Source organism: Alexandromys fortis, unplaced genomic scaffold (assembly GCF_014885135.2).
Source record: "Alexandromys fortis isolate MF-2015 unplaced genomic scaffold, M_Fortis_MF-2015_v1.1 scaffold_137, whole genome shotgun sequence".
NCBI lineage: Eukaryota > Metazoa > Chordata > Mammalia > Rodentia > Cricetidae > Alexandromys > Alexandromys fortis.
The window spans coordinates 633,508-661,036 of NW_026068009.1; the positions used below are offsets into that span (position 1 = coordinate 633,508).

At 42.3% G+C, this 27,529-nt stretch overlaps 1 protein-coding gene across 1 annotated transcript in view; it reads right to left on the reverse strand.

The window, feature by feature from the left end:
• The window catches only part of Galntl6 (polypeptide N-acetylgalactosaminyltransferase like 6), a 1,029,419-nt gene that overhangs the window by 51,680 nt on the left and 950,210 nt on the right, over positions 1–27,529 (reverse strand). Inside the window, exon 9 of the mRNA XM_050161819.1 lies at positions 11,968–12,189. Within this exon, the coding sequence (XP_050017776.1) occupies positions 11,968–12,189 (222 nt within the window). The remainder of the gene's footprint in view (positions 1–11,967; positions 12,190–27,529) is intronic.

Consider the following 27,529-nt stretch of genomic DNA (forward strand, 5'->3'; position numbering starts at 1 on the left):
ATTTATTATGTATACAATATTCTGTCTGTATGCCTGAAGGCCAGAAGAGGGTGCCAGACCTCTTTACAGATGATTGTGAGCCACCATGTGGTTGCTGGGAATTGAACTCAGGACCTTTGGAAGAGCAGGCAGTGCTCTTAACCTCTGAGTCATCTCTCTAGCCCCACGACTGACTTTTTAAGTTGCTGGAGAGTAGCAGTGCCTCGGGGGTGCTCACTGCACGTCTTTTGTAATTGGGCTGTTAGTTCAGATAGCTGCACTGTAACTTCTGCTGTGGTGATTTGGGTCTCCCCTGACATGTGTCAATCATGGTTCTTTTCCATACACACTCTTTTTCTTTATATTCGGGAGTGTGCACTACTGCGGTATTAAGTGTTGCATAACCGGGCCACAAGTCTCCATGTGAATTTGGAGGATTCTACTAATTACAGTAGGCATTTTTGAAAATAGCCATTGCTTTGTACATCTTACTATTAGTGGAATCGTTTATTTCAAAAAGTTATTTTACTGACTGGCAAATAAATAGTGGTTGAAATGCACACGCAAACACACATGCACATGCACACACACAGACACACACGTCATCTGCTTATATATCACATCTTGTCTCATGTTGTTCTAAATGTGTAATACCTAATAAATATTTCAAATACAAATTTTGAGTAAAATACTATAGTATTCAGGCATTGTCTCACTCAAGCACCATAGGGAGACATGATGTGTTTTAATATACTGTAATAAATTTAGCCTAAGGGGACAAGTAATAAGAAAACGCTGATGTCTGCCTATCTCTCCCAAGCTTGCTGATGCTTGCATTTTGCCTGTAGCTTCTACATGCATCCAAAGGCAGTACACTAAAAAACAACGACTTTAGTATGAAATTCTCTTTTCTTTTTTTTTGAGACATGGTCTCATGTAGTGTAAATTGGCTTTGAACTCATTTTGTAGGTGAGAATTTGTAGTTGTGGAATTTCTTAACCTAGAATTTCTGAACCTCCTGCTTCCACCTCCCGAGGATTGCATGTCAAATACTCAAAAGCTGCTTCTCACTATTTGAACTTGTCTGATACATTTCTGTTCTTTAATTTTTAACCTTTCTCCAACACTTTGATTGCATTATATCTTCTTTTAACAGGAAGCTAAATTTGCTCCACAAGACTAATCAATTGAAACATTTTTCCCATATAGATTTGTTTGTACGTTAGATCTCAGTTCTGATAGACTTCTTGATTTTATATTTGACTGCTACCTTGACAGTCATCATGTGGTCTGCTTTCTCTCTCTAATCTTTGGTATTTAACATTATATATATCTTTTACCTATTTGGGTTCCCTCATTTTAGATAATGGCCAACTACACCCTTCCTAAGTAATATGGAAGTCAATTGCATTTCCCCCCACTTTTCTTCCATTGCCTGTGTCTAAGCATACACGATATGTGCTTCTTCTTAATTAAAGGTTGTGGGACAATCATAAAGTTATTCTGCTTTCTGTTTATTTTCTCCATGCATTTCTTGACTTATCTCTGCTCTGTCAGGACACGTGAGGCTGACATGTCTTTGTGTTCTTCTAGCCAGTTTCTTTCAAACAAACCCTCTGCCGGGCCTCTGAAAATAGCCTGTGGCTGCTGAAACTTCTCAAGCAAGTTTCTTTCTTTTATTAATGAACTTTTAAAAAATAAAAACCATCTTCTCTCATATTACATACCAATCCCAGTTCCTACTCCCTCCCCTCCACCTGTTTCTTCCACCTTTTCCCAACCCTTACATCCCCAAAACTCCTCAGAAGGGGTAAGAGCAGCAATAAATAAATGGGACCTCCTGAAACTGAGAAGCTTATGTAAAGCAAAGGACACAGTCAATAAGACAAAAAGGTAGGCGACTGAATGGGAAAAGATCTTCACCGACTCCACATCAGAAAGAAGACTGATCTCCAAAATAGATAAATAAATCAAGAAATTAGACATCAAAATACCAAATAATCCAATTAAAAAATGTGGTACAGAGCTAAACATAGAATTCTCAACAGAAGACTCTCAAATGGCTGAAGGACACTTAAGGAAATGTTCAACATCCTTAGCCATCAGGGAAATGCAAATCAAAATGACTCTGAGATACCATCTTACACCTGTCATAATGGCTAATATCAAAAACACCAATGATAGCTTATGGTGGAGAGGATGCAGAGTAAGAGGAAACCTCCTGCATGGCTGGTGGGGATGCAAACTTGTACAACCATTGATGTGGTAATGTCATTTGTCTATCTGTTGCTTTTATTGGTTAATTAATAAAGAAACTGCTTGGCCTGATAGGTCAGGACATAGGTGGGTGGAGTAGACAGAACAGAATGCTGGGAAGAAGGGAAGTGAGGTCAGACGCAATGGAGCCAGCAGCCAGGTCAGACATGCTGAATCTTTCCAAGTAAGCCACCATCTCATGGCTTACTCGGATTATTAGAAATGGGTTAATCAAGATGTGAGAATTAGCCTGGAAGAGGCTAGAACTATCGGGCCAGGCAGTGTTTAAAAGAATACAATTTGTGTGTTGTTATTTCGGGCATAAGCTAGCCAGGCAACCGGAAGCTGGGTGGCAGGAACGCAGCCTGCAGCTCCTTCTACAAACCATGTTGGAAATCAGTATGGCAGTTTCTCAGAAAATTGGGAATCAACCTGCCCCAAGACCCAGCAATACCACTCTTGGGCATGTATCCAAAGGATACTCAATCATACTACAAGGACATTTGTTCAACTATGTTCATAGCAGCATTGTTTGTAATAACCAGAACTTGAAAACAACATAGATGCCCCTCAACTGAAGAATGGATAAAGAAAATGTGGTACATTTGCACAATGGAGTACAACTCAGTGGTAGAAGCAATGACTTCTTGAAATTTGCATGCAAATGGATGGGACTAGAAAAAACCATGCTGGGTGAAGTAACCCAGACCCAGAAAGATGATTACGGTATGAACTTACTCATAAGTGGATACTAGCTGTAAAGCAAAGGATAATGAGCCTATAGTCCACAACCCCATAGAAGCTAAGTAACAAGAAGAACCCTAAGAGAAACCTATGTGGATCCACCTGGGAAGGGAAAATAGACAAGATCTGAGAAAAGCACGGGTTGGGGGAAGAAGGGAGGGTAGAAGGGGAGGAAGAGGGAGTAAGGGGAGGGGGAGGAAAACTTGAGGGAACAGGATAGTTGAGGTGGGGGAAGGACAGAGATGGAGAGCAAGGAAAGAGATATCTTGATTGAGGGCGCCATTTGGGGCTAGCAAGAAACCTGGCACTAGAGAAATTCCCGGGAATCCACAAGGATGACCCCAGCTAAGACCCTAAGCAATAGTGGAGAGGGAGCCTGAACTAGCCTTTCCCTGTAGTCAGATTGATGACTTATCTTAAATGTCATCATAGACTCTTCATCCAGCAATTGATGGAAGCAGAGGCAGAGATCCACAGTGAAGCACTGAGCTGAGCTCCCGAAGTCTAGTTGAAGAGTAGGAGGAGTGAGAATATGAGCAAAGAGGTCAAGACCATGATGGGGATACCCACTGAAACAGCTTACCTGAGCCCACCCACTCCAGCCCGACAGGGAAGGAACCAGCGTAGGACAAAACTAGTCCTTCTGTATGTGGGTGACAGTTGTATGGCTGCGGGACTACTGACAGTGGGATGTGGATTTATCCCTCCTGCTTGTGCTGGCTTTTGGAACCCGTTCTCTTTAGAGGGACACTTTGCTCAGTCTAGATATAGTATGGAGGGCCTTGGTCCTTCCTCAAAGCAATGTGTTAGACTTTGTGGCCTTCTTATGGGAAGCAAGTTTCTTAGAAAGGCTTTTTGGCAAAAGCTGTCTGGGCTGCAGAGATGGCTCAGATGCTAAGAGTACTTGTTCCATTTCCAGAGGACCTGAGTTTGTTTCCCAGCACCTACACAGGGCAACTCACGACCTGTAACCCCAGGGTCTCTGCTATGCCCTCCATCCTCCACAGATACCTATGCCATAGACAGGCACGAACACTTAAGTAAAAATGATGATAAATCTTTAACATACAGCTCTCAATTATCAAATGTTTACAAATTGCTTTTCAATAGCCTTGATGCTTGAAGGATACTTTGGTTTGATATAAAATATTTGGCTGGTATTTTAACTTTCAAGAATCTCTACAAGGTTCTTCCATTGCCTTCTGGTTAAAAACAAAAATTCCTGCTTCAAAAATCTCATTTTTTTTCTACTTTACTTTGATGTGCACTTTTTGCCCCTTATCTTAAAAATACAATCACTGTATTCAGAAGCATTTCTCGCTGGTGGCTCCTGAGTTTCCCAAGCATGCTGATTCAAATCTTTCATTTTTAATACTTCCTTGAGTTATCGTTTAAATGTTTTCTGTCTTTTGTTTTTGAAAGGACTTTCTTCTTCGAGGATTTCAGGCTGCGCCTGCTCTACGGTTGCAAATCTTTTGATGAATTCTTTCCTTCCTCTTAAATTTCTTGTTTGCATTCCTCTCCCTTCTAGCCTTAATTTTCATTACTGCAAGTTTTGGGCTTTTTGGATTCTCCCTTTTAAACTTCCTTTCTGAGATACATTTGCTTGCTTTTGCTGTCCATTTCTGAGTTTTCTCAGCTCTTTGCTCATAGAGTTGTGTTTCATATTCCAGCCATCTCACCTATGAGGTGTTCGAGTTCTGATTGGTACACTTTTCCAAGCTCTGATTGTTTTAAAGATTCTTCAGTTCATTATGAAATTTGCTCTTCATTGCAGTTTTCATCATCTAGTTAAATGTGTTCATTTTTATTGCTACACGTGTACATTTCCATTGCTACATGTGTACATTTCCATTGCTACATGTGTACATTTCCATTGTTACATGTGTACATTTCCATTGCTTGCTGGAACTGGATTTGTCTCATTTTCATCTTTACCCCTGTTGAACCTCTGTATGGGATTTTATCACAATCTGTTTTTACTTTCCACATATAAATGAGACAGCTTATTTGACTATTAGTGGAAAATTCACGTGGAGTATTCTTTTCTCTTTTTTTTGTGTGTATGCGTGTGAAGTGTTAAACAATATTATCTTTGTACAAATCCTATCTTTGCCTCTCCAGGCTCAGTCCGAGTCACAAAAACTTCCTGCCTCTGACTCTGTGTTTTCTAGCCTTAGAAAGGTCTTTCTTGTTACATTTAAATGTGTTTCTGTCTCAGATCCTGCTTTTTTGGTAGCTTTTGTTTGTCCCCATGGGTCTTCAAAACTTCACTTTAGATCCAACTCACAGCAGACTTCTTTTGTTGCTGGAGCTAGGTGAAAGCATGTGTCTCTGTCACGATAGCAACAAAAACAACAAAACAGAAACCATACAACAAGAAAAACTCCAAGGCCTCTGGTGTGTGTCTGAGGTCCTTGTTAGCCAAGGATGGTCACATGACTTACATTCTTACAGCTCCTTCCTAGGGTCCTACTGTTTCTATACTGGTCTTTAGCTTGGACTGGTTGGGAAGGGTTTTTAGTTTCACTGTTAATTTTCATATTTGATTGCTTTTTAAAACGATTTGCACACAACCTGTTCTTTTGTATGGGTGTGTGTGATTGTACTTGTTGATTTCAGAGTTCTCTCCTCGTTTACCTTTCTGGCAATTTCTCATCTCTGCTGGAATCACCAGTGTCCACACGTGTCTGGAAGTCACATTGCACACTCCTTTGGGATTCCTTTTTATCAGTGTTGTGCCAATGATGTCCGTGTTTGATTTCCATTTTGCTCTTTCTGCCTTGAATGCTCTGTCTAGGCTTTGTGATGAGAAGAAATCAGCAGGTCGCCTGCTCATAGTGACAGAAATCTTACTCTAAAGTAAGTTTATTGTAGACATGTATCTTTACTTAATACTCCGTAAATTTGCATAACTCAAATCAAAACATAACTTTCCTAAAGTAAGTTAAATACTAAGATGATCAAGTAATAATTATACTTTACTTTTCACATGCTCCAGGGAAGTATGTATTTAGTGTATAAACATATGCCAAATACAAAGACATATATTTTAAGGAAGGATAAAATACATGTTTTTTCTCTTTCTGATTCCTGTTCTTATTGTGCCAATCTTGGCACATCTAATGTTAATCTTGTGACTGTGCAGACTTAAAAAAAGTCTTTATTTTTCAAAGTTGGCATCTCCTTTAGACAAAAGAAAAGTCAAAAGTTTGTTTTTTTTTTTTTCTTTTCTTCTAAGACAATGTCTCATGTATCCCAGGCCAGCCTTGAACTTCCTGTGTGACAACCTTAATTTATGATCCTTCTAACGTGACTTTCTGGAGTTCTAAGACATAGAGACATACACCTACACATTTCATCTCTGTGGTGCTGACCTCAGGGTTTCTTGTGGGCTAGGCAAGCATTGTACCAACTGGGCCACATCTCCAGACCAAGATGAAATATTTGATAGACAAGTTTATATATGCCAAATGCAACAGAAACATGAATTAGTTAGGCCTGAAGCTCCTCTGATTCCATTGTGACTTGAGACACCTTGCCATTGTTTGGACACTAAGCCATGCAGTTTGCTCATCTGGGAATATGAAACCAAAATTACATTGTCAGGCGTTCTTGGGTGTCTTCATAGCCTGTTATAATAACGGAGAAAATAGAGAACCCATAGTAAAATTTGAAAGGATAACTCAATTCCGTATTCATTCTTACATTTTTTTTCTTTGCTTTGTTGAGCTCCACAGAGTTAGATTAGTAAGAAGTACTAGCATTGTTTCTTTCTGAGAAAATGAGTGACAGGTTAGGTCAAATCTAAGACATCCAGAATGGCAAATTATCTCGGGATGAATACTTAATTTAGAGATCTGGTGGAATGGCGCACAGCGTGTGAGGGACAGAGCCAGTAGCTGTCAAGGGAACAGAGGGACAGTTTCATTTTGCATACTTCTCAGTTACAACAGGTTACAGGGGAAATCTAGGAAGCTGGCCCAACTATTGCCAAAAGGATGCTAAGGGCCCGTTCTTTGTGTAGAAAACAAAGGCTTTTCTCCTTGCATCCCACTTCATTTGAAAGAAGCCACACCACTTTAATCCTTCAACTAATGCACCTCAGTGCGGAACTTCCTTCTCTGGTAGCTAACACAGAGACATTAGAAGAGTCCTGGGTGCTGTGAGAATGTCGGCAGGAAGAGCAAGCAAACAGGTTAACAGAAGTCAAAGCAGCAGCCGGAAGCAGCACAGAGGAGCTGGCATGATTTAGGGTGCCCGACTTTACGAACATTCTGCAATTCGGGGTGACATTCCTCTTGAGGGAGGAATTTAAATAAGGAGTCAAAAATGGTTTTAGAGTGAGATGAAGTTTTGAAAATAAAGATCTTTTTTTTTTTTTTTTGCTAAGTTGCAAAATGACAAATGGGTGTTGTAAGATTGGCACATTGAGAGCAGTAAGCAGACACTTTGTGAAAAAGGAATCCAGAGCACTGTTTGCCAATGATATCCATTGTCTGTCTTACATCTTTTCTTCTCGTTTCCACATGGTTTTCAGGGTTCGGAAAAACTTTTCTTTATGGATTAGAAAGGAGTGCTAGAAGTGATTTAAGCACATTCGTGAATTCTAAGGAGGGGAAGAGAGAAAGAGAACAAGATAGGAAGTTCATTTTCTTTAATTTTACATTTGCTACAAAGAGATACTCCATGTGTGAGTGGTTGAAGACCGGTTTCCCACTTTAAACCTGCTCTCATCCTATATGAGACAGCGTCCTGGAAAAGCTTGTTGCTTCTGCTTGAATAGAACTAGGGAGTGCTTGACTTATTGCATGGCTCACAGTTAGTCTGTCTGGGCCCCATTCCTCCCCTGATTTGGCTGTAGCCAGCGAAGCAAAGGAAGAGTGGCTGTTAATGGGTGTTGGTCTCTAGTAGTTGTGATTTTGGCTTCTTCTGCTTTTTAAGTGAGAGGGTTCCCCCAAGAGTCTTGAAATCACTGGAATTTCTCCTTTTTCCTTAGGATGATAGAATAGAACCTTTTGCAACAAAGCACCTATCAGTCCACTGGGATCAATAATTGGCAATTTGTTCTTGCAAAGAGCTGGATTTGTTGGGCCAACGAAGAGATGACACCTGGAGACCCCCTCTTCTGAGTGAGAGACAGAATGAGTCCCAAGTGTGCTCTGTGCGGGCTTGGATACACAGGTTCATGGGCATGGCCTTGATTGGTCATCCATTCATTTATACTTCCCTCCATCAACAAATAAGCATTGAGCTCCCCCTGCGTGCCAGACATTTTTTCTCACTGTCAAAGAGTAGTTAGTAACACCACGAACCAGCAGAATCTCTGTGCCGAGGGACTTGCTCGCCAGTGGTGGAAATAATAAGAAACCCGATGAATAAACAGGACAGTCTGAAACAGTGATGGATGCTAAAGCAATGGAGGAAAGAGAGTGAGTTTCTGTGTGTCCTCGTGTGCGCAGGATAATTAGGCTACTAGGGAAAGCTTTGCTGAACTGTTAGGTTCTTCTGAGTTAGGTCCCTGTCTTACGTAGGGTTTCTATTGCTGTGAAGAGACACCGTGACCATGGCAACTCTTATAAAGAAAAACATTTAATGGGATGGCTTAGAGTTTCAGAGGTTTAGTCCATTATTATCATGGCTGGACACTGTGGCATGCAGGCGGACGCAGTGCTGTAGAAGAGCTAAGAGCTCTACATCTTACGGGCTACAGGACGTGGTCTGTCTCACCGGGTGTGGCTTGAGCGTGTAGGAGACCTCAAAGCCTGCCTCCACAGTGACACACTTCCTCCAACAAGACCACACCTACTCCAACACGGCCACAGGTCCTAAAAAATGCCACTCGCTTTGGGGGCCATTTTCTTTCAAACCACCTCAGTCCGAAAGAAGGTGACGGAGGAGCCGTAGAATTTCAGGGGCAGGAAGAGTCTGAGGGTGCGAACTGCACTGCAAAGGCCGTGAAGTGAGTTTGTGCCCCTCATGCTCAAAAGCTGCTGAGGTCAGGAAAGGAAAAGATGCCAGGGCTAGCAAGAAGTTTTGCAAGAGGGGTCAAGTCATTCAGAGTCGTTGATTTTTACACATGCACATGTGCACACATACAATGCACACACACATGAGAGAGAGAGAGAGACAGAGACAGAGAGAGAACGAGAAAGATAGAGCCCTTCAGAACGCTTTGAAATGGCCTGAGTTCATATCTTAAGTGGGTCTTTGTTGAAAAGAATCTTCAGGGCAGCAAGGAATGAGCTAGGTAGGAGAGAGCTGAGAGCTGGTTATGTTCACAAGCTGAGGCCCAACAACCAGGATCAAAGACAGCCTTGTAACTGTTTACCCAGAGTCAGGGTGGGGTAGAGAAGCAGGTGGCAAGCGACTCTGAGCATAACTGAATGAGACCACGAGTTCCCTACTTCTTGGCCCGAGAATCGCATAAAGGATCTTGGGGTTGGCTGTTGTTGGTTTGTGGTTTCCTTTCTATAAAAGGCCCACTGTTTGCATTGCTCTTTTAAGAATTTTACTAAAGCCGTGGCTGACCTACTGTCCTTGCTTATGAGCTACGTCTATTCTAGCTGAAAAGGCTAAGCAAACGCCATGATGGGATCCTAATAACCTGGCTGGAAACTAGTCCCCAGTCCTGGCTTCCTTAAACTAGACAGGCAGTTTCTGAGAAAGCCCATGAACAAAGGACAATCAACCAACATCACTCCTGACATCAGGGACAAGGGGAACTGCATGTACTAAGTCTGAGCCAGCCCCCTGCAGCATCTCAATGACCAAATAGGGACAGATCCTGAGATCTGTCCACACACACCCAAAGATGAACAACACTGTAGCCTTAGCCAGTCCCTGCTAGCCCTAACCAATCAGAAATGTACTAATATAATTGCCACTTGCTTAAGGCAATCAAGGACTAACTAATGGTCTAACTGTTTTTGAAATTCATTTAGCTGTGTATAAAAAGAGCCTGCTAGCATCTTTCGGGGTATCCATTTTGTCTGGAACATTTGGCTCTTGAGAACTAAACAATCTTGCTGATTGTACCCACATCTGGTGGTCTTTTATGGGGCTTCTCGTGGACCCTAACACTAGCAATCGCTTTAAAGTTTGGAGGATGTTACAAAGCCTTCTCAGATACTGAATTGGATCCTGGAGAGGAAACGCGACTGTAGTATAAAACCTGGTTAAATCTGAATCACCTATAGTTTACTGAGTGTTATTATCCCGAAAAGAATCAATTTAGCCGATAATCTACCAGTCGATGTGGGAACCACTAGAAGGACTAAATGTTACTAAATGGGAGGTACAAACTTTCTATATTACAATCACGTGTCTCTAAACAGAAGTATTCTAAAGTGAGAAGCTTATTTTCAAATAACTCCCAACCAAGACATGCATGCCAGGCAGGAGGATCGCGAGTTGGAGGGCAACCTAAGCTACATACTGGAGGTCCTTTCTTAGAAAGCAAAGCAGGACAATCTCCTCGTATAGCACAAGCAAAAAGGCTCCCTGAAAGAAAAATTGTACAAGTGTGAAGAATGCAACGATCTTTCACAGATATGTTCTATGTTCTGTGCACTTACGTTTCTTCATCCCTTTAAGAAACTGGCTCTTCGCTGGGTGGTGGTGGCACACACCTTTTATTCCAGCAATTGGGAGGTAGAGGCAGGTGGATCTCTGTGAGTGTGAGGCCAGCCTGGTCTACAAGAGCTAGTTCCAGGACAGGCTCCAAAACTGCAGAGAAACTCTGTCTCAAAAGAACCAAAATAAATAAATAAATAAATGGCTGATATACAAAGTATAGTCAGAAAAACAACCTATTCCTTCTTGCTATTTATTTTTTCACACAGAGCCTTGCAAGTCTGTGCAGATGACCTTGAACTTCTGATTGTCCTGCCTCCTTTTCCTAGGTGCTGAGATTGGATGCTGAGCGTAGGGTTTTGCGCATTCTAGGTAAATACTCCACCAACTGTACCCCATTGCCAGCCCCTTATCACGTCGCTTGGATTAAGCAGCTGCTTTTCAGACCTAGGTGACCCCAGATACTAACTAGGTAATGAGATCTTAAACACATCCCCAAACCAGGGATCATGATGGAAAGGCTCACACACATGCCTGGCAGTCAGCCCTGGGATGGTGGGAACACACAGCCCAGCCAGCATTTGCTCTTGATAGCCTCTTCTAAAACCAGGTTAAATTGCTAGGCTAAATCCACCCCACCGGACCGAGTCTTTGTTTTGGTACACATTTCTGGAGGGAAAAAGCTACAGTAATAGTATTAAGTGAACAGAGCTGTGGAATAATCCATTTTATTCCCAAAGAAGAATGTTTTAAATCTGGGGCCTGAAGCTTTCTGAATCTTTCCATTTGAGATTATCATGCCAAGAAAAAAAAATCAGGTCAGAGTGTTGAAAAGCAGAAAGGGTATAGGGGCTCATTTAAGGAATCAGTGTGGTGCCTAGGTGCCTCACATTCTTCTTGATGGTACAAGGTACACCCTGGTTAGTAGACTAGCTCCGCCCTCCTTTCCTTTGTCCTTGTTCTTGCAAATATAATCGGCAATAAGGCTGCTCAGAGGACAGTGAGGGACTTCTTCACATCTGAGCACAAGTTTTATAATATCTGATAAATGATCATGATTATTACGAGATGTTATTTTCATTCTCTATGAGCTCCCATGGCAATTCTGCCGATCTGAAGTTAAAATATTTTTTTTTGAGGCATATTTAAAAAATATCCATTTGAAGCATCATCAGCCTTGTTTAGTAATTCTTGCATGGGATACCAGCACTGTGGGTCGGGTCTTTACTTCTAGCACTTTCTAAAAGGAAGTTAGACACTCATTTATCGGGGATGTTTTTAAATTAACCTGCAAGGCTGACAGAGAAGAAAGGGAAGGTTGAGCAGTCCTCCCTCTTCTCAAGCTAGGAGGAGGAGGGAAGGAGTTACTTGTCCCCCACCCCAGGATCGCACAGGTAGGGCAGGTCTCCTCACCTCCCCCCACGCCGCAGGCAGGGGCTCTACCGGAGGGTAGTACTTAGGCACGTCCCAGGCCACGGCAGCCATGAACCATTTGAAGTCTTTGCACTTGAGTCTCTTGCGCAACTCCTTCTGCGCGGAGATGTCCCCGGTGGAGAGGTGCCTGTACTCTGGCCGCCGCTGGTAAATATACTCGGCGAATTCATCCATCCAGGTCTCAGCCACACGCTTCAGGTTCTGCACAGCAGGGACAAAGCAAGAAACAAGTTAGTTATTCGCTCCTACGCCCCAAGGATCATTTTACTTGCATCAGAAACCGAAAAGAGAAAAGTAAAAGAAACGAGGTGTCCGCAGGCAGCCCTGGCTGGTGGGTTATTAGCGGTGAGAGCTTTCATGCCTACGAGGAGTGTGATGGGATTAGCCCGTGGCTTAGCACACATTCTGCTTCCGGCCTGGGGTTCAGATGACAATATGTAAATTGATTACCAGAGCTGGAAGAAGCTCTTCTCAAAATTATGACGATTTTGTTGCCATAATTCTGTTATTTAATGGTAATATATACTTATTTTGCCTTTTACGTACAGCCGAAGGAGTTAAAACTGGAGAAGATGCAGCTTCCCTTAGGAATCTAATTACTTAAAGCATTGCAAGATACAGGCATCTTGGAAAGAATAAAGAGGAGTACGCTGCTATTCTTTCCCCACCTCCTAGTGTAGAGAGGCTTAATTTTCTTTTCTGACATGGACGCCAACCAGAATTTAATAATTTACTGCGTTTGGAAGTGGAAGGAAGGGAATTATCAGACAGTCAGTCTCTCTACAGGTGCTTCCTGGGGCGAAGAAGTCAGGAGACAGACGGAAGGAAAAATAAGCAAGTTCTTTAGGATTAGAAGGTTTTTGTTTGTTTGTTTTTTGTTTGTTTGAGACAGAGTCTCACTATGTAGCTCTGGCTGTCCTGGAACTCACTGTGTAGACCAGTCTGGCCTCTAACTCACAGAGATCTGCCTTTGAAGCACTGGGATTAAAGGTGTGTGCCACTATGGCTGGCCTGGAAGGTTATGTGTTTCCTGGCTTTGGGGTTGAGCAAATTGCTTAGCCACACTGGGTTTTAGATTCTAAATCCAAGAATGGCAAGAGCAGTGTGTGGGTTGTTTGTAGGATTCAGTGAAGTAGCTCTTCTTGTAAACTACTTAGAATTAGTACACACCAGCTGCTGTGGGAGCTCCTTCAGCCAATAGCCTTTAAGATACCAACCCACTTGGGTGTGGTCTCTTATACTATAATTGCCGAGGTAAAGCACATGCTCACTCTCTCATCCGTCCGGCGGCTGGATTTGGTTCCTGTTCCCTGTTTGTGCAGAGGACTGTGATGTAGGACTGTGATCTGTGAGCCTACCCCTAATTAATAACTCTTTATTATACCTAATTCTGAGCTAGTGTGGGGTTATTTTGTAACTTCCTTCGTCACCTGGCACCCAACGTGGGAATCAGTCCATCGTTTTTTTTGGGATCAAAAAGTAAGCTGCCATTATGAGTACTAGAAAGAGTTCAGTATTGGAAATGGAAGAGCTTGGGTATTAGGCTGGTCATTCTATCTCAGGTCTCCGAGAAAGAAGCGGAGTGGAGATGAGATACTGTCTGTCATCCTTTCAAATTCTGTGGCAATAAGTGGTATACAGAACAGCTGCATCTGCCTAGATGGCGCCAACTTGATGCCTTCAGCTCTATGACCATTTTCATGGGCTTGGGTCCCATGAACTCTGGGTATTGTTATTTCATGTTTAAGTCCTTTAGTTTAAAGGCTTGGTTTGTATAAGCATTGGTCTGGTCCACTTTCTCGTTTGCTTGAGAGGACAAAATGACCATGGTTGGAAATGTCAGTCAGAGTTCAACATAAGTGATGAGAGTAAAAGCTCGTCACTTTATCTTAAAGAGTTGGTATGGGACCTTAAGTCAGATACGAACCCTGAGGTCTGCTGGAGCCAGAGAGGTATTTTATTCATAATGGGACTGGATGCCTCACTCCACTGTCTTCAGGCAGAGCATGTATTTGCCTGATCCTTACTTCATACCCTCCTCAGATCTCTTGGCCATGATTTCTAGGTGGTGAGAGCTGGGGTGGGCTCAGTTAACAGAGTTTAAGGCAGAAGTAGAGTCACAAACACTGCTCTCTCATTCTTGGCTTTCTTTTTTTTTTTTCTTTCTTTTTTTTTTTTTTGGAAATCAGTGTGGCAGTTTCTCAGGAAATTCGGGATCAACCTACCCCTGGACCCAGCAATACCACTCTTGGGAATATACCCAAGAGACACCCTATCATATGACAAAAGCATTTGTTCAACTATGTTCATAGCAGCACTATATGTTATAGCCAGAACCTGGAAAAAACCTAGATGTCCTTCAATAGAAGAATGGATGAAGAAAGTGTGGAATATATACATATTAGAGTACTACTCAGCGGTAAAAAACAATGACTTCTCGAATTTTGCATGCAAATGGATGGAAATAGAAAACACTATTCTGAGTGAGGAATCCCAGACCCAAAAAGAGGAACATGGGATGTACGCACTCATAATTGGTTTCTAGTCACAAATAATGGTCAGTGAGTCTATATTCTGTGATCCTAAATAAGCTAAAATAAGAAGGTGAACCCAAAGGAAAACATGTAGTTATTATCCTGGATATGGGAAGTAGACAAGATTGCCGGGCAAAAAATTGGGAACTTGGGGGAGGGGAGGGATGGGGGTAAGGGGAGACGGGGAGAGAAAAGTAAGAAGGGGAGAATGGGGGGAACTTGGGTAAACGGGATGACTGGGAGAAAGGAAGGTTGGATAGAGGAGCAGGGACTCATATAACTTAATTAAGGGAGTCATCCTAGGGTTGGCAAGAGTCTTGGCTTTCTTGTTTTCTAAGATGCTGGTACACAGTTAGGGAAATGACAGTGAGATTGTAAGAATTACTCCCGAAATATTCTATTTGATTTCCTTTGCTTCCCAGTCTCACCAGGATTGTCTCACACAGCTTGCTTTCCTTGTTCACTCCAAGGAGTCTTGGCAGGTAAAAGTGAGCCTCGTTTTGTGATACTCTAACCTCACCAGTGATTCTATATTGCCTGATTCATTAGGGTTCTGAACTGCCCAATTCATTAGGGTTCTGTAGCGACAATAAAAACAGAGATGTTGACCAATGGAATTAAATTGAAAAAAAAAATTTAAAACAAAGAAGTCAAAAAAGGCAGCATCTGTCTTCAATAAATGGTGCTGGTCAAACTGGAAGACTGAATGCATGTAGAACGCAAATAGAACCATGCTTGTCACCCTGTACAAAACTCAACGCTGAATGGATCATGAACCTCAGAAGAGGACCAGCCACCCTAAATCTGATAGAAGAGAAAGTGAGGTAGGCTTGAATTGGGAATAGATTTTTCTTACTAGGGGGAAGCCTTCTGAAGCATTAATTGTTGTGTTCAAGGAACAGACATCATTCCCAAGTCTTTCCATGGACTGGACAAAGAAAATCTCTCCAAGGCCATTACTCTAGAAATAACAGCACACTGTGCTAATTTGTGGCTGTAATCATAATTCAGTACTTAGCTTTTGGGAAAATATTGGAACTACAGCTGAAAAATGTCACAACAGTTGCGAGAAGAGTTTCCATGGTCTTTTTATAGATTGCAGCGCAGCTTCCACTATTCCAGGAAGTAGTTATACTCACACGCATTAGCGCGCATTGGCATGTTTATACAGGAGCACACACACACACGTTCAAATACATGGCAGTAATGGGAAGGTGCAAAGGCAGATTTCTCACTTAGGCATTCATAGCTATGGTAATGTGCAAAATCACGAAAGGGAGGCGTTCCAATAACGTCTCTTGCCAGGAGAGTTCTCGCCAGTACTTTCCCATCTGTGTCTGAGATAGAATGAATGTTGACGGTGGTGCTTATGTGTTCAAAGCAGTTATCAAAGAGAAAGGAAAAAAGAAACCTAGATCAGGAGATCTAGACCAGCACTCGGTCTTCTCCCAAACAAGCAGAACTTAGATGTGGTCTTATGTACATAGAGCCAGGAATTCCCTAGGGTTTCTGCTAATTTTTGAGTCTAAAATAAAAGTGTGTTACTCCTAAATTACATGTTAGGGTAATCCTGTGGATTCCTTGGGTGGGGATAGGTGCTCATATAACCAACCTTCAGTTTCCTATTTGGGGATTTTTTTTTCCTCTGGCTGATATATTGCTCACTAACCTTTATGAGTGAGCATTTGTGTGGGGCTTTTTAAACTTTTTTTTCTTGAGACAGGGTTTCTTTGTGTAATAAATCTGCTCTGGAACTCACTTTGTAGAATAGGCTGGCCTCAAACTCACAGAGATCCACTTGCCTCTGCCTAAAGGCCACCCTACTTTTTTTTTTTCAAAGACAAGGTTTCTCTATGTACCTCTGGCTGTCTTGGAACTCACTCTGTAGACTAGACTGGTCTCTAACTCAGAGATTCTCTTGCCTGTCTTCTAAGTGCTGAGATTGAAGGCATGTGTCACCCTCGCCTGAATAATTTATCTTATCTTTCAAGCATTCCTTCAATAATTTACCTGTGTGTGAATGTTTATGGAGGGTTTCATGCAACTTCCAGAACACAGATGATGAAACAACATAGAGTGATGGAAACTATGGTAGCTGGTCCCCTGGATTCTTTACAGATCTATGACTTTCTGTAAGAAAATAGTCTCTGCCCAGAATATCCTCCTTCCGTCTGTTAGTTCTGGCCCATGGTGCCCTCCTCCTCAAAACTCCCTTCTGTCTGATTTGGAGGGCTATATCATGATCTTCTTTCCATGATCACTGAGTCAGCTTTTCCACTATCTGCCCCTGCTCGTCCATTTTCATAAACAGTCTCCCCTCCATGCACCTTTGTCGTACTGCAGACTTTACTGTGTAAGTATTGCTCATTGTTTAAGACACTCGCACGTCCTTAACATTGCTCCTTAATTCTATTCCTTGGTATGAAACCTCTGCTTACACAAACCGATCTATCCATCATCTTTTAAAATAGAGCAACGACTCCCATCTTTCTCTTTATTGGCTCTCCATCCTCAGCCTCAGCATCTCTCTCTCTCTCTCTTGGTCTTCTGATATCCTTCCTTAAAACTCTTATTTCTCCCAGTTAGCATTGCCAGAGAAAATACACGGCATATAGTTGAATGTCACTTTCAAATAAACAACAAAAATTGTGAGTATAATTAGCATTTGCATTATTAATATTGTACGGGACACGCTTATACTAAAACTTTGTTGCTTATCTGGAAATCACATGCCGCTGAGCATCTTGTATTTGAACTTGTTAAGGCTGGCAATCCTCCTTGGCGATCTGCATAATCTGATTATAGTATGTACTCACTCCACGATGCTTTTTAACTCATCAACTGTATGTGCAGAATCTCATAATCTTGATGCAATTGCCAAATCCGTAGTGAATGTTTTGCTTCTGTGGAGATTATTTCAGAGTCGCTGGAAGCAGCTCTCGGCTGAGGAGTCTGGTGTAGTACACAGCGGATATAATAAGACACATACTCCCCTGCTTTGCTGGATTTAACGGGGGGGGGGGGTCTCCTGCTGCCTCTATCTGGGAAGCAAGCGGGGAATCACAGAGCTTACAGGAAACAACAGGCATAATTGGTAGCTAAAGGCGAAAACTCAGCATTGACAGAATGGCCTGTGTAGGGAGGAACTAGCCATGTCTGAAAACAGTAGGGGAAGCCTCCTGTCTTTGCCAAGTTCTGTTCAGTCAAGTAGATTGGGGAGATGGCTCAGTCCCACCCATTTTGAACCCAAGAGGCTTTCATGTGCCAGGGAAATATTCAGCACAGGAATTATTTAGCAGGTGCAAAGGTGCTGGGTACAAGAGAGGCAGGCACACACAGAGAGAGAGAGAGAGAGAGAGAGAGAGAGAGAGAGAGAGAGAGAGAGAGNAGAGAGAGAGAGAGAGAGAGAGAGAGAGAGAGAGAGAGAAAGAGAGAGAGAGAGGAAGGGAGGGAGGGGGAGAGAGAAAGAGAGAGAGAGAGAGCGCGAGAGCATATTTTAGAAGATTTAAAAAGCTGCAGTTTCCTGTTCATGAATGAGAAATGAAGTCAAAGCTCCTTCCCTACACTTTCACGGGCTGGCAAACGGGCCGCTTTTCCGGCACCCTCCTGTCATTCCTCGTGTGTCACAGCATGCTCTCTCACGCAGTCCAAACTCGTACTCCTCTCCGTGTTGCCCAAATCTTTAGTAACACAGACAACACATTCAGTTCTATCTAAGGTGCTTAGGATTTAGACGCTGCTTTCTTTAAGCTACCCAACACCAGGTCTTTCTTTTCTTCTTCCTAGTGTTTATCAGCTCTTGGAATTGATATTTTGCCCAGAACATTCAATCACACTTCTATCCCAGGTCATAGCACAATTTTCAGCCGTGGCTGTTTTTTACTGTTATTCATCATGCGAAAACAACGGGTTCTGTTTGTCCTGCTGGCTCACAGAGCCGCATACATCTATTTGCTAATTATTATTAATATATAATATACCAATATATATATATTGGTACCAGCAACTCTGCTGTTGAATTATTCTACAAATACAACTCCGTTCAGTTTCCCTGTGTATTATTTGGGAGTCGGCAGCCACAGCCGTGCTGTGCATTTGTTTAATCTGGGCAAGACTCACCTTACTAGCATGCCTCTATTCCTTTGTGCATGTGTGATTATCACATGAGCACGGGTGTGACCCCAATCCACATTCTGTACTTGTGTCAATATTAAGCTATTTTGTTACAGTGGGTTGAGTAATAGATTTCTCTCTCTTCATACATATGTATATGAGGAACTCTTTCTGAATGAGACTAGTTTTGTTGGCTGTCATTAGGTCTGGGGAGAAAGCTATTTCTTCACGGTCATTCCTACAACAAGGGATCAAACTACTACCCCATGCATTCAAGAATCCTGCTTTGATTCGAAGGCATTTCTTTCTCCTCTTTGGTATCTAAGAGGGCTTTAGTGGCTCAGGAGTTCACTCCCAAATCCTTCTTATCATTGATAATATGATAATGTCATCAGGAGCACAGCTCTTAAAAGAGCATCTCTGTAGTCATTCCCAGGCTCACAACAGTTATTCACCTGCGTTCCTTTCTCTAATCTGGAAACTTCTTTGAAGTCTGTGGGAAGTCATCGGCATAGGGGAAGGAAGTTAATCCAGTCCCACATAAGAGGCTTCCCTGACAGGCGATTTCTCCTTCCTTTACCAAGCTGTTGGCGGGTGGTCACCTACGTTGTTTCTCCTGACTAGGGTTAGCCCTTTCTTTTGGTTGTATGTCTCTATTATATTTTTGTCTGAATATTTTAGATACTTACTATAAGGCTTATGAAAACTTCAGTACACCTTTTAGACACAGAACAGTCAGAAAACAATCCTATCCTGTGAATGATTTAATTACAACCCCTAATTACAAAATTCTAGTAAGCTGAACTTTGAAAACAGATTTACGGAAGGATAGCTGTTGGCAAGATACTACTCCTGTAAAACATTCGACTCGGCACACTATCAAATGTAGATTTTCTAGTGAAGCTGCCATCATTAGTAAGGTAGTGAACACATCCAAAGTGTCCAAATTTTCCTCTTGACTCTTTGGCATTTCATCCCAGCAGTGAGGGACAGTTAAGATCAAGCTTACTGGTTGGCTAATCAGTCATAGCCATATCTTCAGAGAAAACTGTATAAAGACAAAAGGTAGTATCCAGAATCACGGTGGCTACATGATGGCTGTTACGGCACAGGAAACCAGAGAATCAGAGTTCAGGGGCACTCTGCAGTACACAGGGAAACCTTAACTCAAAAACTAACATGTATGCATGCGCTTGCACACATCTCTCTCCCATCCCCCATGAGTCAGCACTTTAGCGAGCTCTTCCAAAAGTAACTAAAGTCAAGCATTACCCAGAAAGTACTTAAAACTAAACATCTCCTGATTTGGGCTCCTTTGTATATTCTGTTCATGATACTTCTTTCAGGCATTGGCACACCAATCCAACAGGACCTTACTTAACATCCCTCAAGACCAAGGAATGGACAAGGAAGTGCCGAGTTGCAGCAGAGTAACATGGGTTCTAGAGACATATTAAAACTATCCAGGAAAGGATGGGGAGACGGCTCAGAGGCTAAAGCATTTGCCATGCAAATATGAGGACCAGGATCTGGATCCTTAGAATCTGTGTAAATGCCAGTGGGGCTTAGGGCTTTCTGTAGTTCCAGCCTGGGAAGATGGAAATGATGGAGCAAGTTTGGTATTGGAGGTCCTTCTGTCTATGTGTTGCTTTTATTGGTTAAGGAATAAAGAAACTGCCTTGGCCTGTTGATAGGGCAGAACTTAGGTGGGCAGGGAAAACGTGACTGAATGCTGGGAGAAAGAAAAGAGAGAGAGAGAGAGAGAGAGAGAGAGAGAGAGAGAGAGAGAGACAGGCCATGGAGCTGCTGGAGAAAGATGCCTGTGGGAACCTTAGCTGGTAAGCAACAACCATGTGATGATACATAGATTACTAGAAAATTAAGATGTAAGAGTTAGCCAATAAGAAGCTAGAGCTAATGGGCCAAGTAGTGATTTAATTAATACGGTTTCTGTGTGGTTATTTCAGGTCTAAGCTAGCTGGGTGGCTAGGAATGAACAGGTAGTGAGTGCTCCCTGCAACACAAGTTAGTTAAGGAGATTTGTCATACTGGTGAGATCTGGGATGGAGTGAGAGCCTCTGTCTGAACAAATGTGGGAGAACTGTGGAGGAAGAGTCTCCCCATCAGCCTTAGGCCTCCACATGTAGGTGTGCATTGCCCCTCCACATACAGGTGTGCACCCCCACGTACATGTGTGAATCCCCCAATAGAGGTGTGCATCCCTCCACATGCAGGTGTACACTCCCCCACATGCAGGTGTGCACCTCCTCCACATGCAGGTGTGCACCCCCACATGCATGTTTGCATCCCTTCACATGCAGGTAATGCACCGCTCCACATACAGGTGTGTACCTCCTCCACATACAGGTGTGCACCCCCTCCACATGCAGGTGTGCACTCCCCCACATATAGGTGTTTACCCCCCACTAGCACCTACCCACACACATGCAGCACATGAACACATACATGTATAACACATACACACACTTCAAAATGGAAAAAAAATAAAAACATTCTGCTGGAAATACCAGACTGAGTGTGAGAACAAGCTGAAGCCTGGGACCAGAGCAGGGCTGTCGCCCAGGAAAAGATGGATCACCTCACAGTTCTGAAAACTTGTCTCCCCGGCTAATCTTCATATTCCATTTACCTGGCTCCCCCATCTTCCTATAAATTACCACATTGCTAGAAGCCACAGGAAGTTGGAAATTTTCTTTCCAAATTCTGGCTAAATCTGTAAATAAAGCTCTTTCCCCTCCCTCTCTCAGTTTTTTTTTTTTTTTTTTTTTTTTTTTTTTTTTTTTTTTGGTAAAATGGCAAATGGTGGGTCTAAGATTTTCCACATAGACCCTGCCATGTTTCCAGTCTTGTTAATCCTGCTCATCATGACATCCGTTTCTCACTGTATTCCTGTAGTCACCAAGGGCACGAAGCACCCTTGTTGGCAAAGTACCTGTTTGATTCTTTGCTTATTAATAAATGTTTATGTATTCATTTATGTGTGGGAGACTGAACCCTCATGTATACTAGGGATGTTCAGCGTCATAGAGTATACCTGGGCCGCATTTTCCCTTAAATTAATGGATTTTGAGAACTCTTTACAAATTCTGCATTCACGTTCCTTGTCAGACACGATATGCAAGCATTTCCCAACACTGCTTATTTTGGATTTTTATTCCCAGAACCTTCAAACTAGGAGGTCTCATTTTCAATGGAGCCCGATTTATCAGGTGTTTTCCTAGGTATAGTTTCCGTGGTATAACGTGTAAGAAAGTCTTGCTTACGTACACATTTTTTCTCTCTTTCTAAAGGCACTACTCTGTCTACAGCGTCCTGTATATGTAATAGAAATAAAATTCCATCACTTCCCTCGTCCTTTTCCTCCTTATACGTTAGATCCTCCCAAATACCCTTCTTCCATTCTCTCCTATGTTCCCCTTATTCTGAAGCTGATAGCTAGCCTCTTCCTTTGGCTATTACTGTTGTACACAGACACAGACACAGACACAGACACAGACACAGACACACACACACAGAGAGAGAGAGAGAGAGAGAGAGAGAGAGAGAGAGAGAGAGAGAAGGAATCAGTTATAAGGACATCTGAAGCAAACACTCAGGCAAAGGGAAACCATCCAAATATTATACCACAGCTTTCATTTTCTGGGGGTTAGTGGGCCCTGTTTGACTCCCCATACTTTCAAAACAGGTCGAAGAAATTCTCTATGTTTCGAGTTGCTCATTGAACTTTTTCTTAGGTCCAATAGTGCGTCTGTCCAATGTTTAGGGGAATCTGTGAAATTTTGTTTCTGCAAATATGTTTCAGAATTATCTGCGTGCTGCAAAGCTGCTCTCTGGTGTTGGCCATTTCTCAGTTTACAGAGGAAACTGTGTGCTCTACTCCCAGGGCACTGAAAAGGAGACACACCTAAGTTAGAAATGGAGTTCTTGCCGGGAATTAGCAAACCACTGGAAACAAGGTGATGCGGATGGAGACGAACAATCAGCAGCCTCAATCTGGTTGGCACTGTGCATGCATACACTTCAAAGGAAGAGGCTAATTCCACACCATGAGTCCCTCCCCTCCAGGTGCTCCTGTGGCTTTATGAAGGACTGGGGTCCTGGAAGCCAGAGCTGTAAGGCAGCCAGTTCTAGTCATGAGGGCTGTATGACTGTTTATTGAGGCTGTGATGTGCAGAAATACTTCATTTCCTTACACTTCAGTGGCTTAATTTTATAGCAGCAGGGACCTATTTTGTCTGAGCAAACTTTCTTCTTTTCAAGTCTCCAGTAGAGTTGAGAATGCAGGAAAATGTTCACTTCTAATGGGGATAATGATTAAAACCACAATTATAACTCCCTCTAGCCTACCAGTCAGCTCACCATGAAGTTTGCTTTTTAAGTGCTTTAGGAAAGCCAGCTATCTAAATGCTAAATAACAACACAGGATGCCAAAATAGGAACCAACATAGACTGGAGCACATCTAGAAATAGAACACAAGCATACTTTTAATTTCATTAGGAATGGCTAAATCAAAGTAATCATTATCTATATGAGCCAATGATTACATAAGTATGTACAGCTATGATTTAAATATTATCTCTATTCAACAAAATATACCGGTGGGCATAAACAAAGGTTAAATAAAATGCTAACCAGCAGAGTTAGACCCCAAAATGCTTGACGTTGTCCCTATAGCTTTAAAGACTGCCTCAGTCAATTGCCTGTTTTGTTTGCATACATACTAGAAGCACTTATAGTTGACACACAGGTCATAGACGAACTTGAACTGAAAGCATCAGGAAATATTTGAGACAATTAAATGACTAAAATGACATTAGGAAGAACATGGCATTTGTGAGAGCTTTGTGGGAAAAATATGAGCTTCAAATAAATAGGAAGAAACTAAAGAGAATAACTTTAGGTTGTAGGGAACTTTGCAATTTTAAAACAATGTGTTTACTTCATAGATGCTTCTGTGACATGAAACGGCAGGGGGCTTTTTATGTCAACTATTTACTGTTTCACCTTTGCTTTTATGGTCTACTTAGGTATAAAAATTCTATGCTTTACCTTTATATTGTTTTTGAAACTGTAAGGACCCCTGAGCTGAACAAGGATGACACCAAAGGACATTTCGAAGTGGATGGGGAAAGCCAGGAGGCCTCAGACCTACACAAAACATACAGACAACTGAGGAAAACTGCGAGAGGAAGAGACAGTATTCCCCAGGAAAAGAGAGCACCAGGTTGTTATCCAGTGCCAAACGCTCAGCCCTGGAACAAACACACAAGGAACATCATTCACTCTGAACAGATTATATTTGGAAATACACACACACACACACACACATACACACACACACACAAATACATATGCATGCAATAACAACTCATAAGAAAGGGCTAACGATTTGAAGGAGAAAAGGGATGGATATCTGGTGTGGGGGGACTCTGGAGGGAAGAAAAGGAAATGGAGGAGATAAAGTATTATTCCATCATTATTTGTTACTCAGACAAAGAGTATAGACACTTCCAAATTCTGGCATCCTTGGGTTAGAAATTAGAAGCAGTTGAAGGTCAAATAGTGGAAAAGTAACTCGTGCTTCATGTTTTCCTGGTTCCATGTGTTAACACTGTTTACTTTTCCTTTCCTGTTGCACAGGTATTAAATATTCAGGGTTCAAGAGGAGGGGGGGAGGGGCTCCACCAGGATGGCTTATTATATACTTGTCTCCAGTGAGTGTGGGGGAATGTTGTTGGCGATGCACCGTTACTTTACAAAGAAATGCTTCGAATTCATTGGAAAAGTGCAACGCTATTATTGGTTTAGGATACATAAGGTGCCATATGCATTTCTGCCTGGAACATAGTGTGCACCTGATAAATATTTATTGAGAGAATTTTTGAGCCTTCTTAAGGTAACATTTATCTTCACAGCATGCAATGGGATCATCAGAGCTAAGTGATTTATTGAATCATTATTTTCCCATAGATTTATAATTTATTTTAGGGGAAGCTATCATGGAGAATAACCGAAGCATCATTTATTGAAAATTGTCTGAAATCCTTAAATAAAAAAAATCCATCTAAATAGAAGGCTTTATTTTAATGAAGACTATTCTGTTTTTAGATTGTGACCAAAAAGAAAGAGCACCTGACCCAAGATTGCAGTGTGGGAATCATATTTGGTCCTTGCCACCAGTACTGGACAGCCTTATTACCCTTCCTGTTATACCGGAAGGGGGAATTAGGGATGGTCATTATCTTCAGAGGGATAGCTGCTGCACAACAGAGCTCACCATTTACGGAGGCCGAGTCTTGGGGGAAGAATCTATCATTTGCTGCTTTCTCGGAGAAAGTCTGTGATTGGCCACCATGCTCCTGAACTTCCTGAGAGTTCAGATAAAGCACCGAGATCCCTACAGCTTTGAGAGCAATGGGAAGAAGCCCGGGCTGCACTGCTGTCTGGGGCTGTCACTCTTATGTGCCAGGCATCTTTATGAGAATCAGCTGCTTCACACTCATTAGGGAGAGAGGTCAATTCGTGAGCGCTGAGAATCCCCATGCATCACCCCACTCTTTAGGCTTGTTGGCGGTTTTATTTTCATATATCAAACCAGTCATTTTGGGCTTGTTAACGCTTTTTTTTTTATCACGGATACGGTGTTGTGACATCCACGGGAGAAGGCTGCAGATGCGAGATATTATGTGCTTCCCCTTCAACTAGTTCAGACAGGAATCGCTGACAGGAAGATCAACAAAAAGGGGTCTAGTAATTGACCCGAGGAGGTCCTCCTGCTACCCTGAAGTACTCCTCTACCCCTTTCATCCGCCTCTGTACAGCTCTCCCTACCTCCAGCAATTTTAAGGCCCTTTAAGAATTTTAAAAGTGTTTTAGAGATATTGTCTAAAGTTGACAGGTTTGGATATTATCAGGGGGGGTGTCTTGGGAGAAAGGTATCTTTGGAAAAGTTTAGTAAAAGATATTTCATAGCTGAGACAGTCAAGCCGTCTGTCTATTTCAGACTTTAAATTTACCCTCCATCCCCTCGGGGTATAATAACTGAAGGGAAATGTCAAGGATCTTGCTATTCAGGTAAACAACATTAAAGTCAAATATGTTTGTAACATTATTTATGTGTTTTATGAGACTATTAAACATAACCTGCTAGCTAGCCTAGGAGCGGCACTACAAGTCTATAAAGCTAAGATTGCAGGAGGTAGAGGCAGGAGGATCAGGAGTGCAAGTTCATCTTTGGTTGCATAGTGAGTGTGAGGCCAGTCTGGGCTATAAGAGACCTAGTCTTAAAACTAACCAGCCAGCCAGCCAACCATCCAACCCTCCTACCAACCCTCCAACCAACCAACCCACCCACCCACCCACACACCCACCCACCAACCAACCCTCCAACCAAAGCTGTCCTGCCTCTCACAAATCACTGTTCCCTTAAATCCCATAACTTATTAACATCAAGTATATACCACCTATATATTTTTATACGTATAAATTCGAGATACTATACATGCCATATATTGCATTTTCTATTAAGTCACAGGTTCAGTGATAGCATACACAAAGAGAGTTTCCAAATAACCCAACTATGTTAAACTCAGCTCACACCCCACAGTGGGTTTAATGACTCCCCTTTCATCCTTCTCTCTGTCTAGTGGTCAGTATCCTGGTGGTTTGCAGATGAACCGTCTTCACTCCACCCAACTTAAGTTACGATTTGTGCCTGACTTGCTCTTTCCTTAAGCCCCCAGAGCCTAGATTCATGCCCGACACAATCAGCAGTTTGTTTTTCCTTTGTTTAGTAAGCAAACATTAAAGGGAGCAGCACACATTCTTGCAGAAGTGCAGAATCTGGGCAAAATGTGTCTCTCTAGACCTGGTGCATCAGAGCCCACATTAGAATTCACTTGCCTACACAATCCACAACCTCTTCCCTGCCCTTTCTCATCCCTTCCTTTTTGTGCTGATACTGTTTTCTTTCACACGCCAAGAGGGAAGCTAAGCACACAGTCTATCAAACCTAACCTTTGGTTTTTCATGGCATAGCAAATCCATACAGATGTTTTTAAGAAATCGGCTTTACAGGTTCCATGCATGTGTAATGCCACTTTCTTTATCCTCACTCCCCTTCAGTATTGGCTGATATTTCCATTTTACTCAATGGTCCTTTCTGTTTGAGAACCATCAGTTCCTCCTCATCGTGTGAAAGAGGAGGATGGGCCTCATGATCCAGAGGCCTCCAGGTTCTTCCTCCATTGCACATTCATGGGTCAGCCTCACAAGTCTCAAATGCAGCCAGATGTAACCTTGTGCCCTCGCCTTCCTGCCTTTGCTGGTGCATCTGCCATGAAGGCCACAGCTGCTTCTTATTCCAACTCTTCTGTAAAGGCAGGAGTGTTTATGGGCTTGCTTGGGACACAGACCTTAGTTCACAATCCCAAATCTACTCTTCTATCATTTAACCTCTGTTTGTTTTGCTGTAAGTTTCCGTTTTCCAGAACTACGGAATGTTCTGGAAAATAAAACCTTTACCAGATTTCACTTCTTTGACCTTAGCTTTTTATTTTGAAACCCATAAAAATCGAAACCTCTCTTGGGTATATTCCCAAGAGTGGTATTGCTGGGTCCATGGGTAGGTTGATCCCAAATTTCCTGAGAAACCTCCACAATGCTTTCCAGAGTGGTTGCACAAGTTTGCATTCCCACCAGCAATGGATGAGTGTACCCTTTCTTCACAACCTCTCCAGCAAAGGCTATCATTGGTGTTTTTGATTTTCGCCATTCTGACAGGTGTAAGATGGTATCTTAAAGTTGTCTTGATTTGCATTTCCCTGATCGCTAAGGAAGTTGAGCATGACCTTAGGTGTCTTTTGGCCATTTG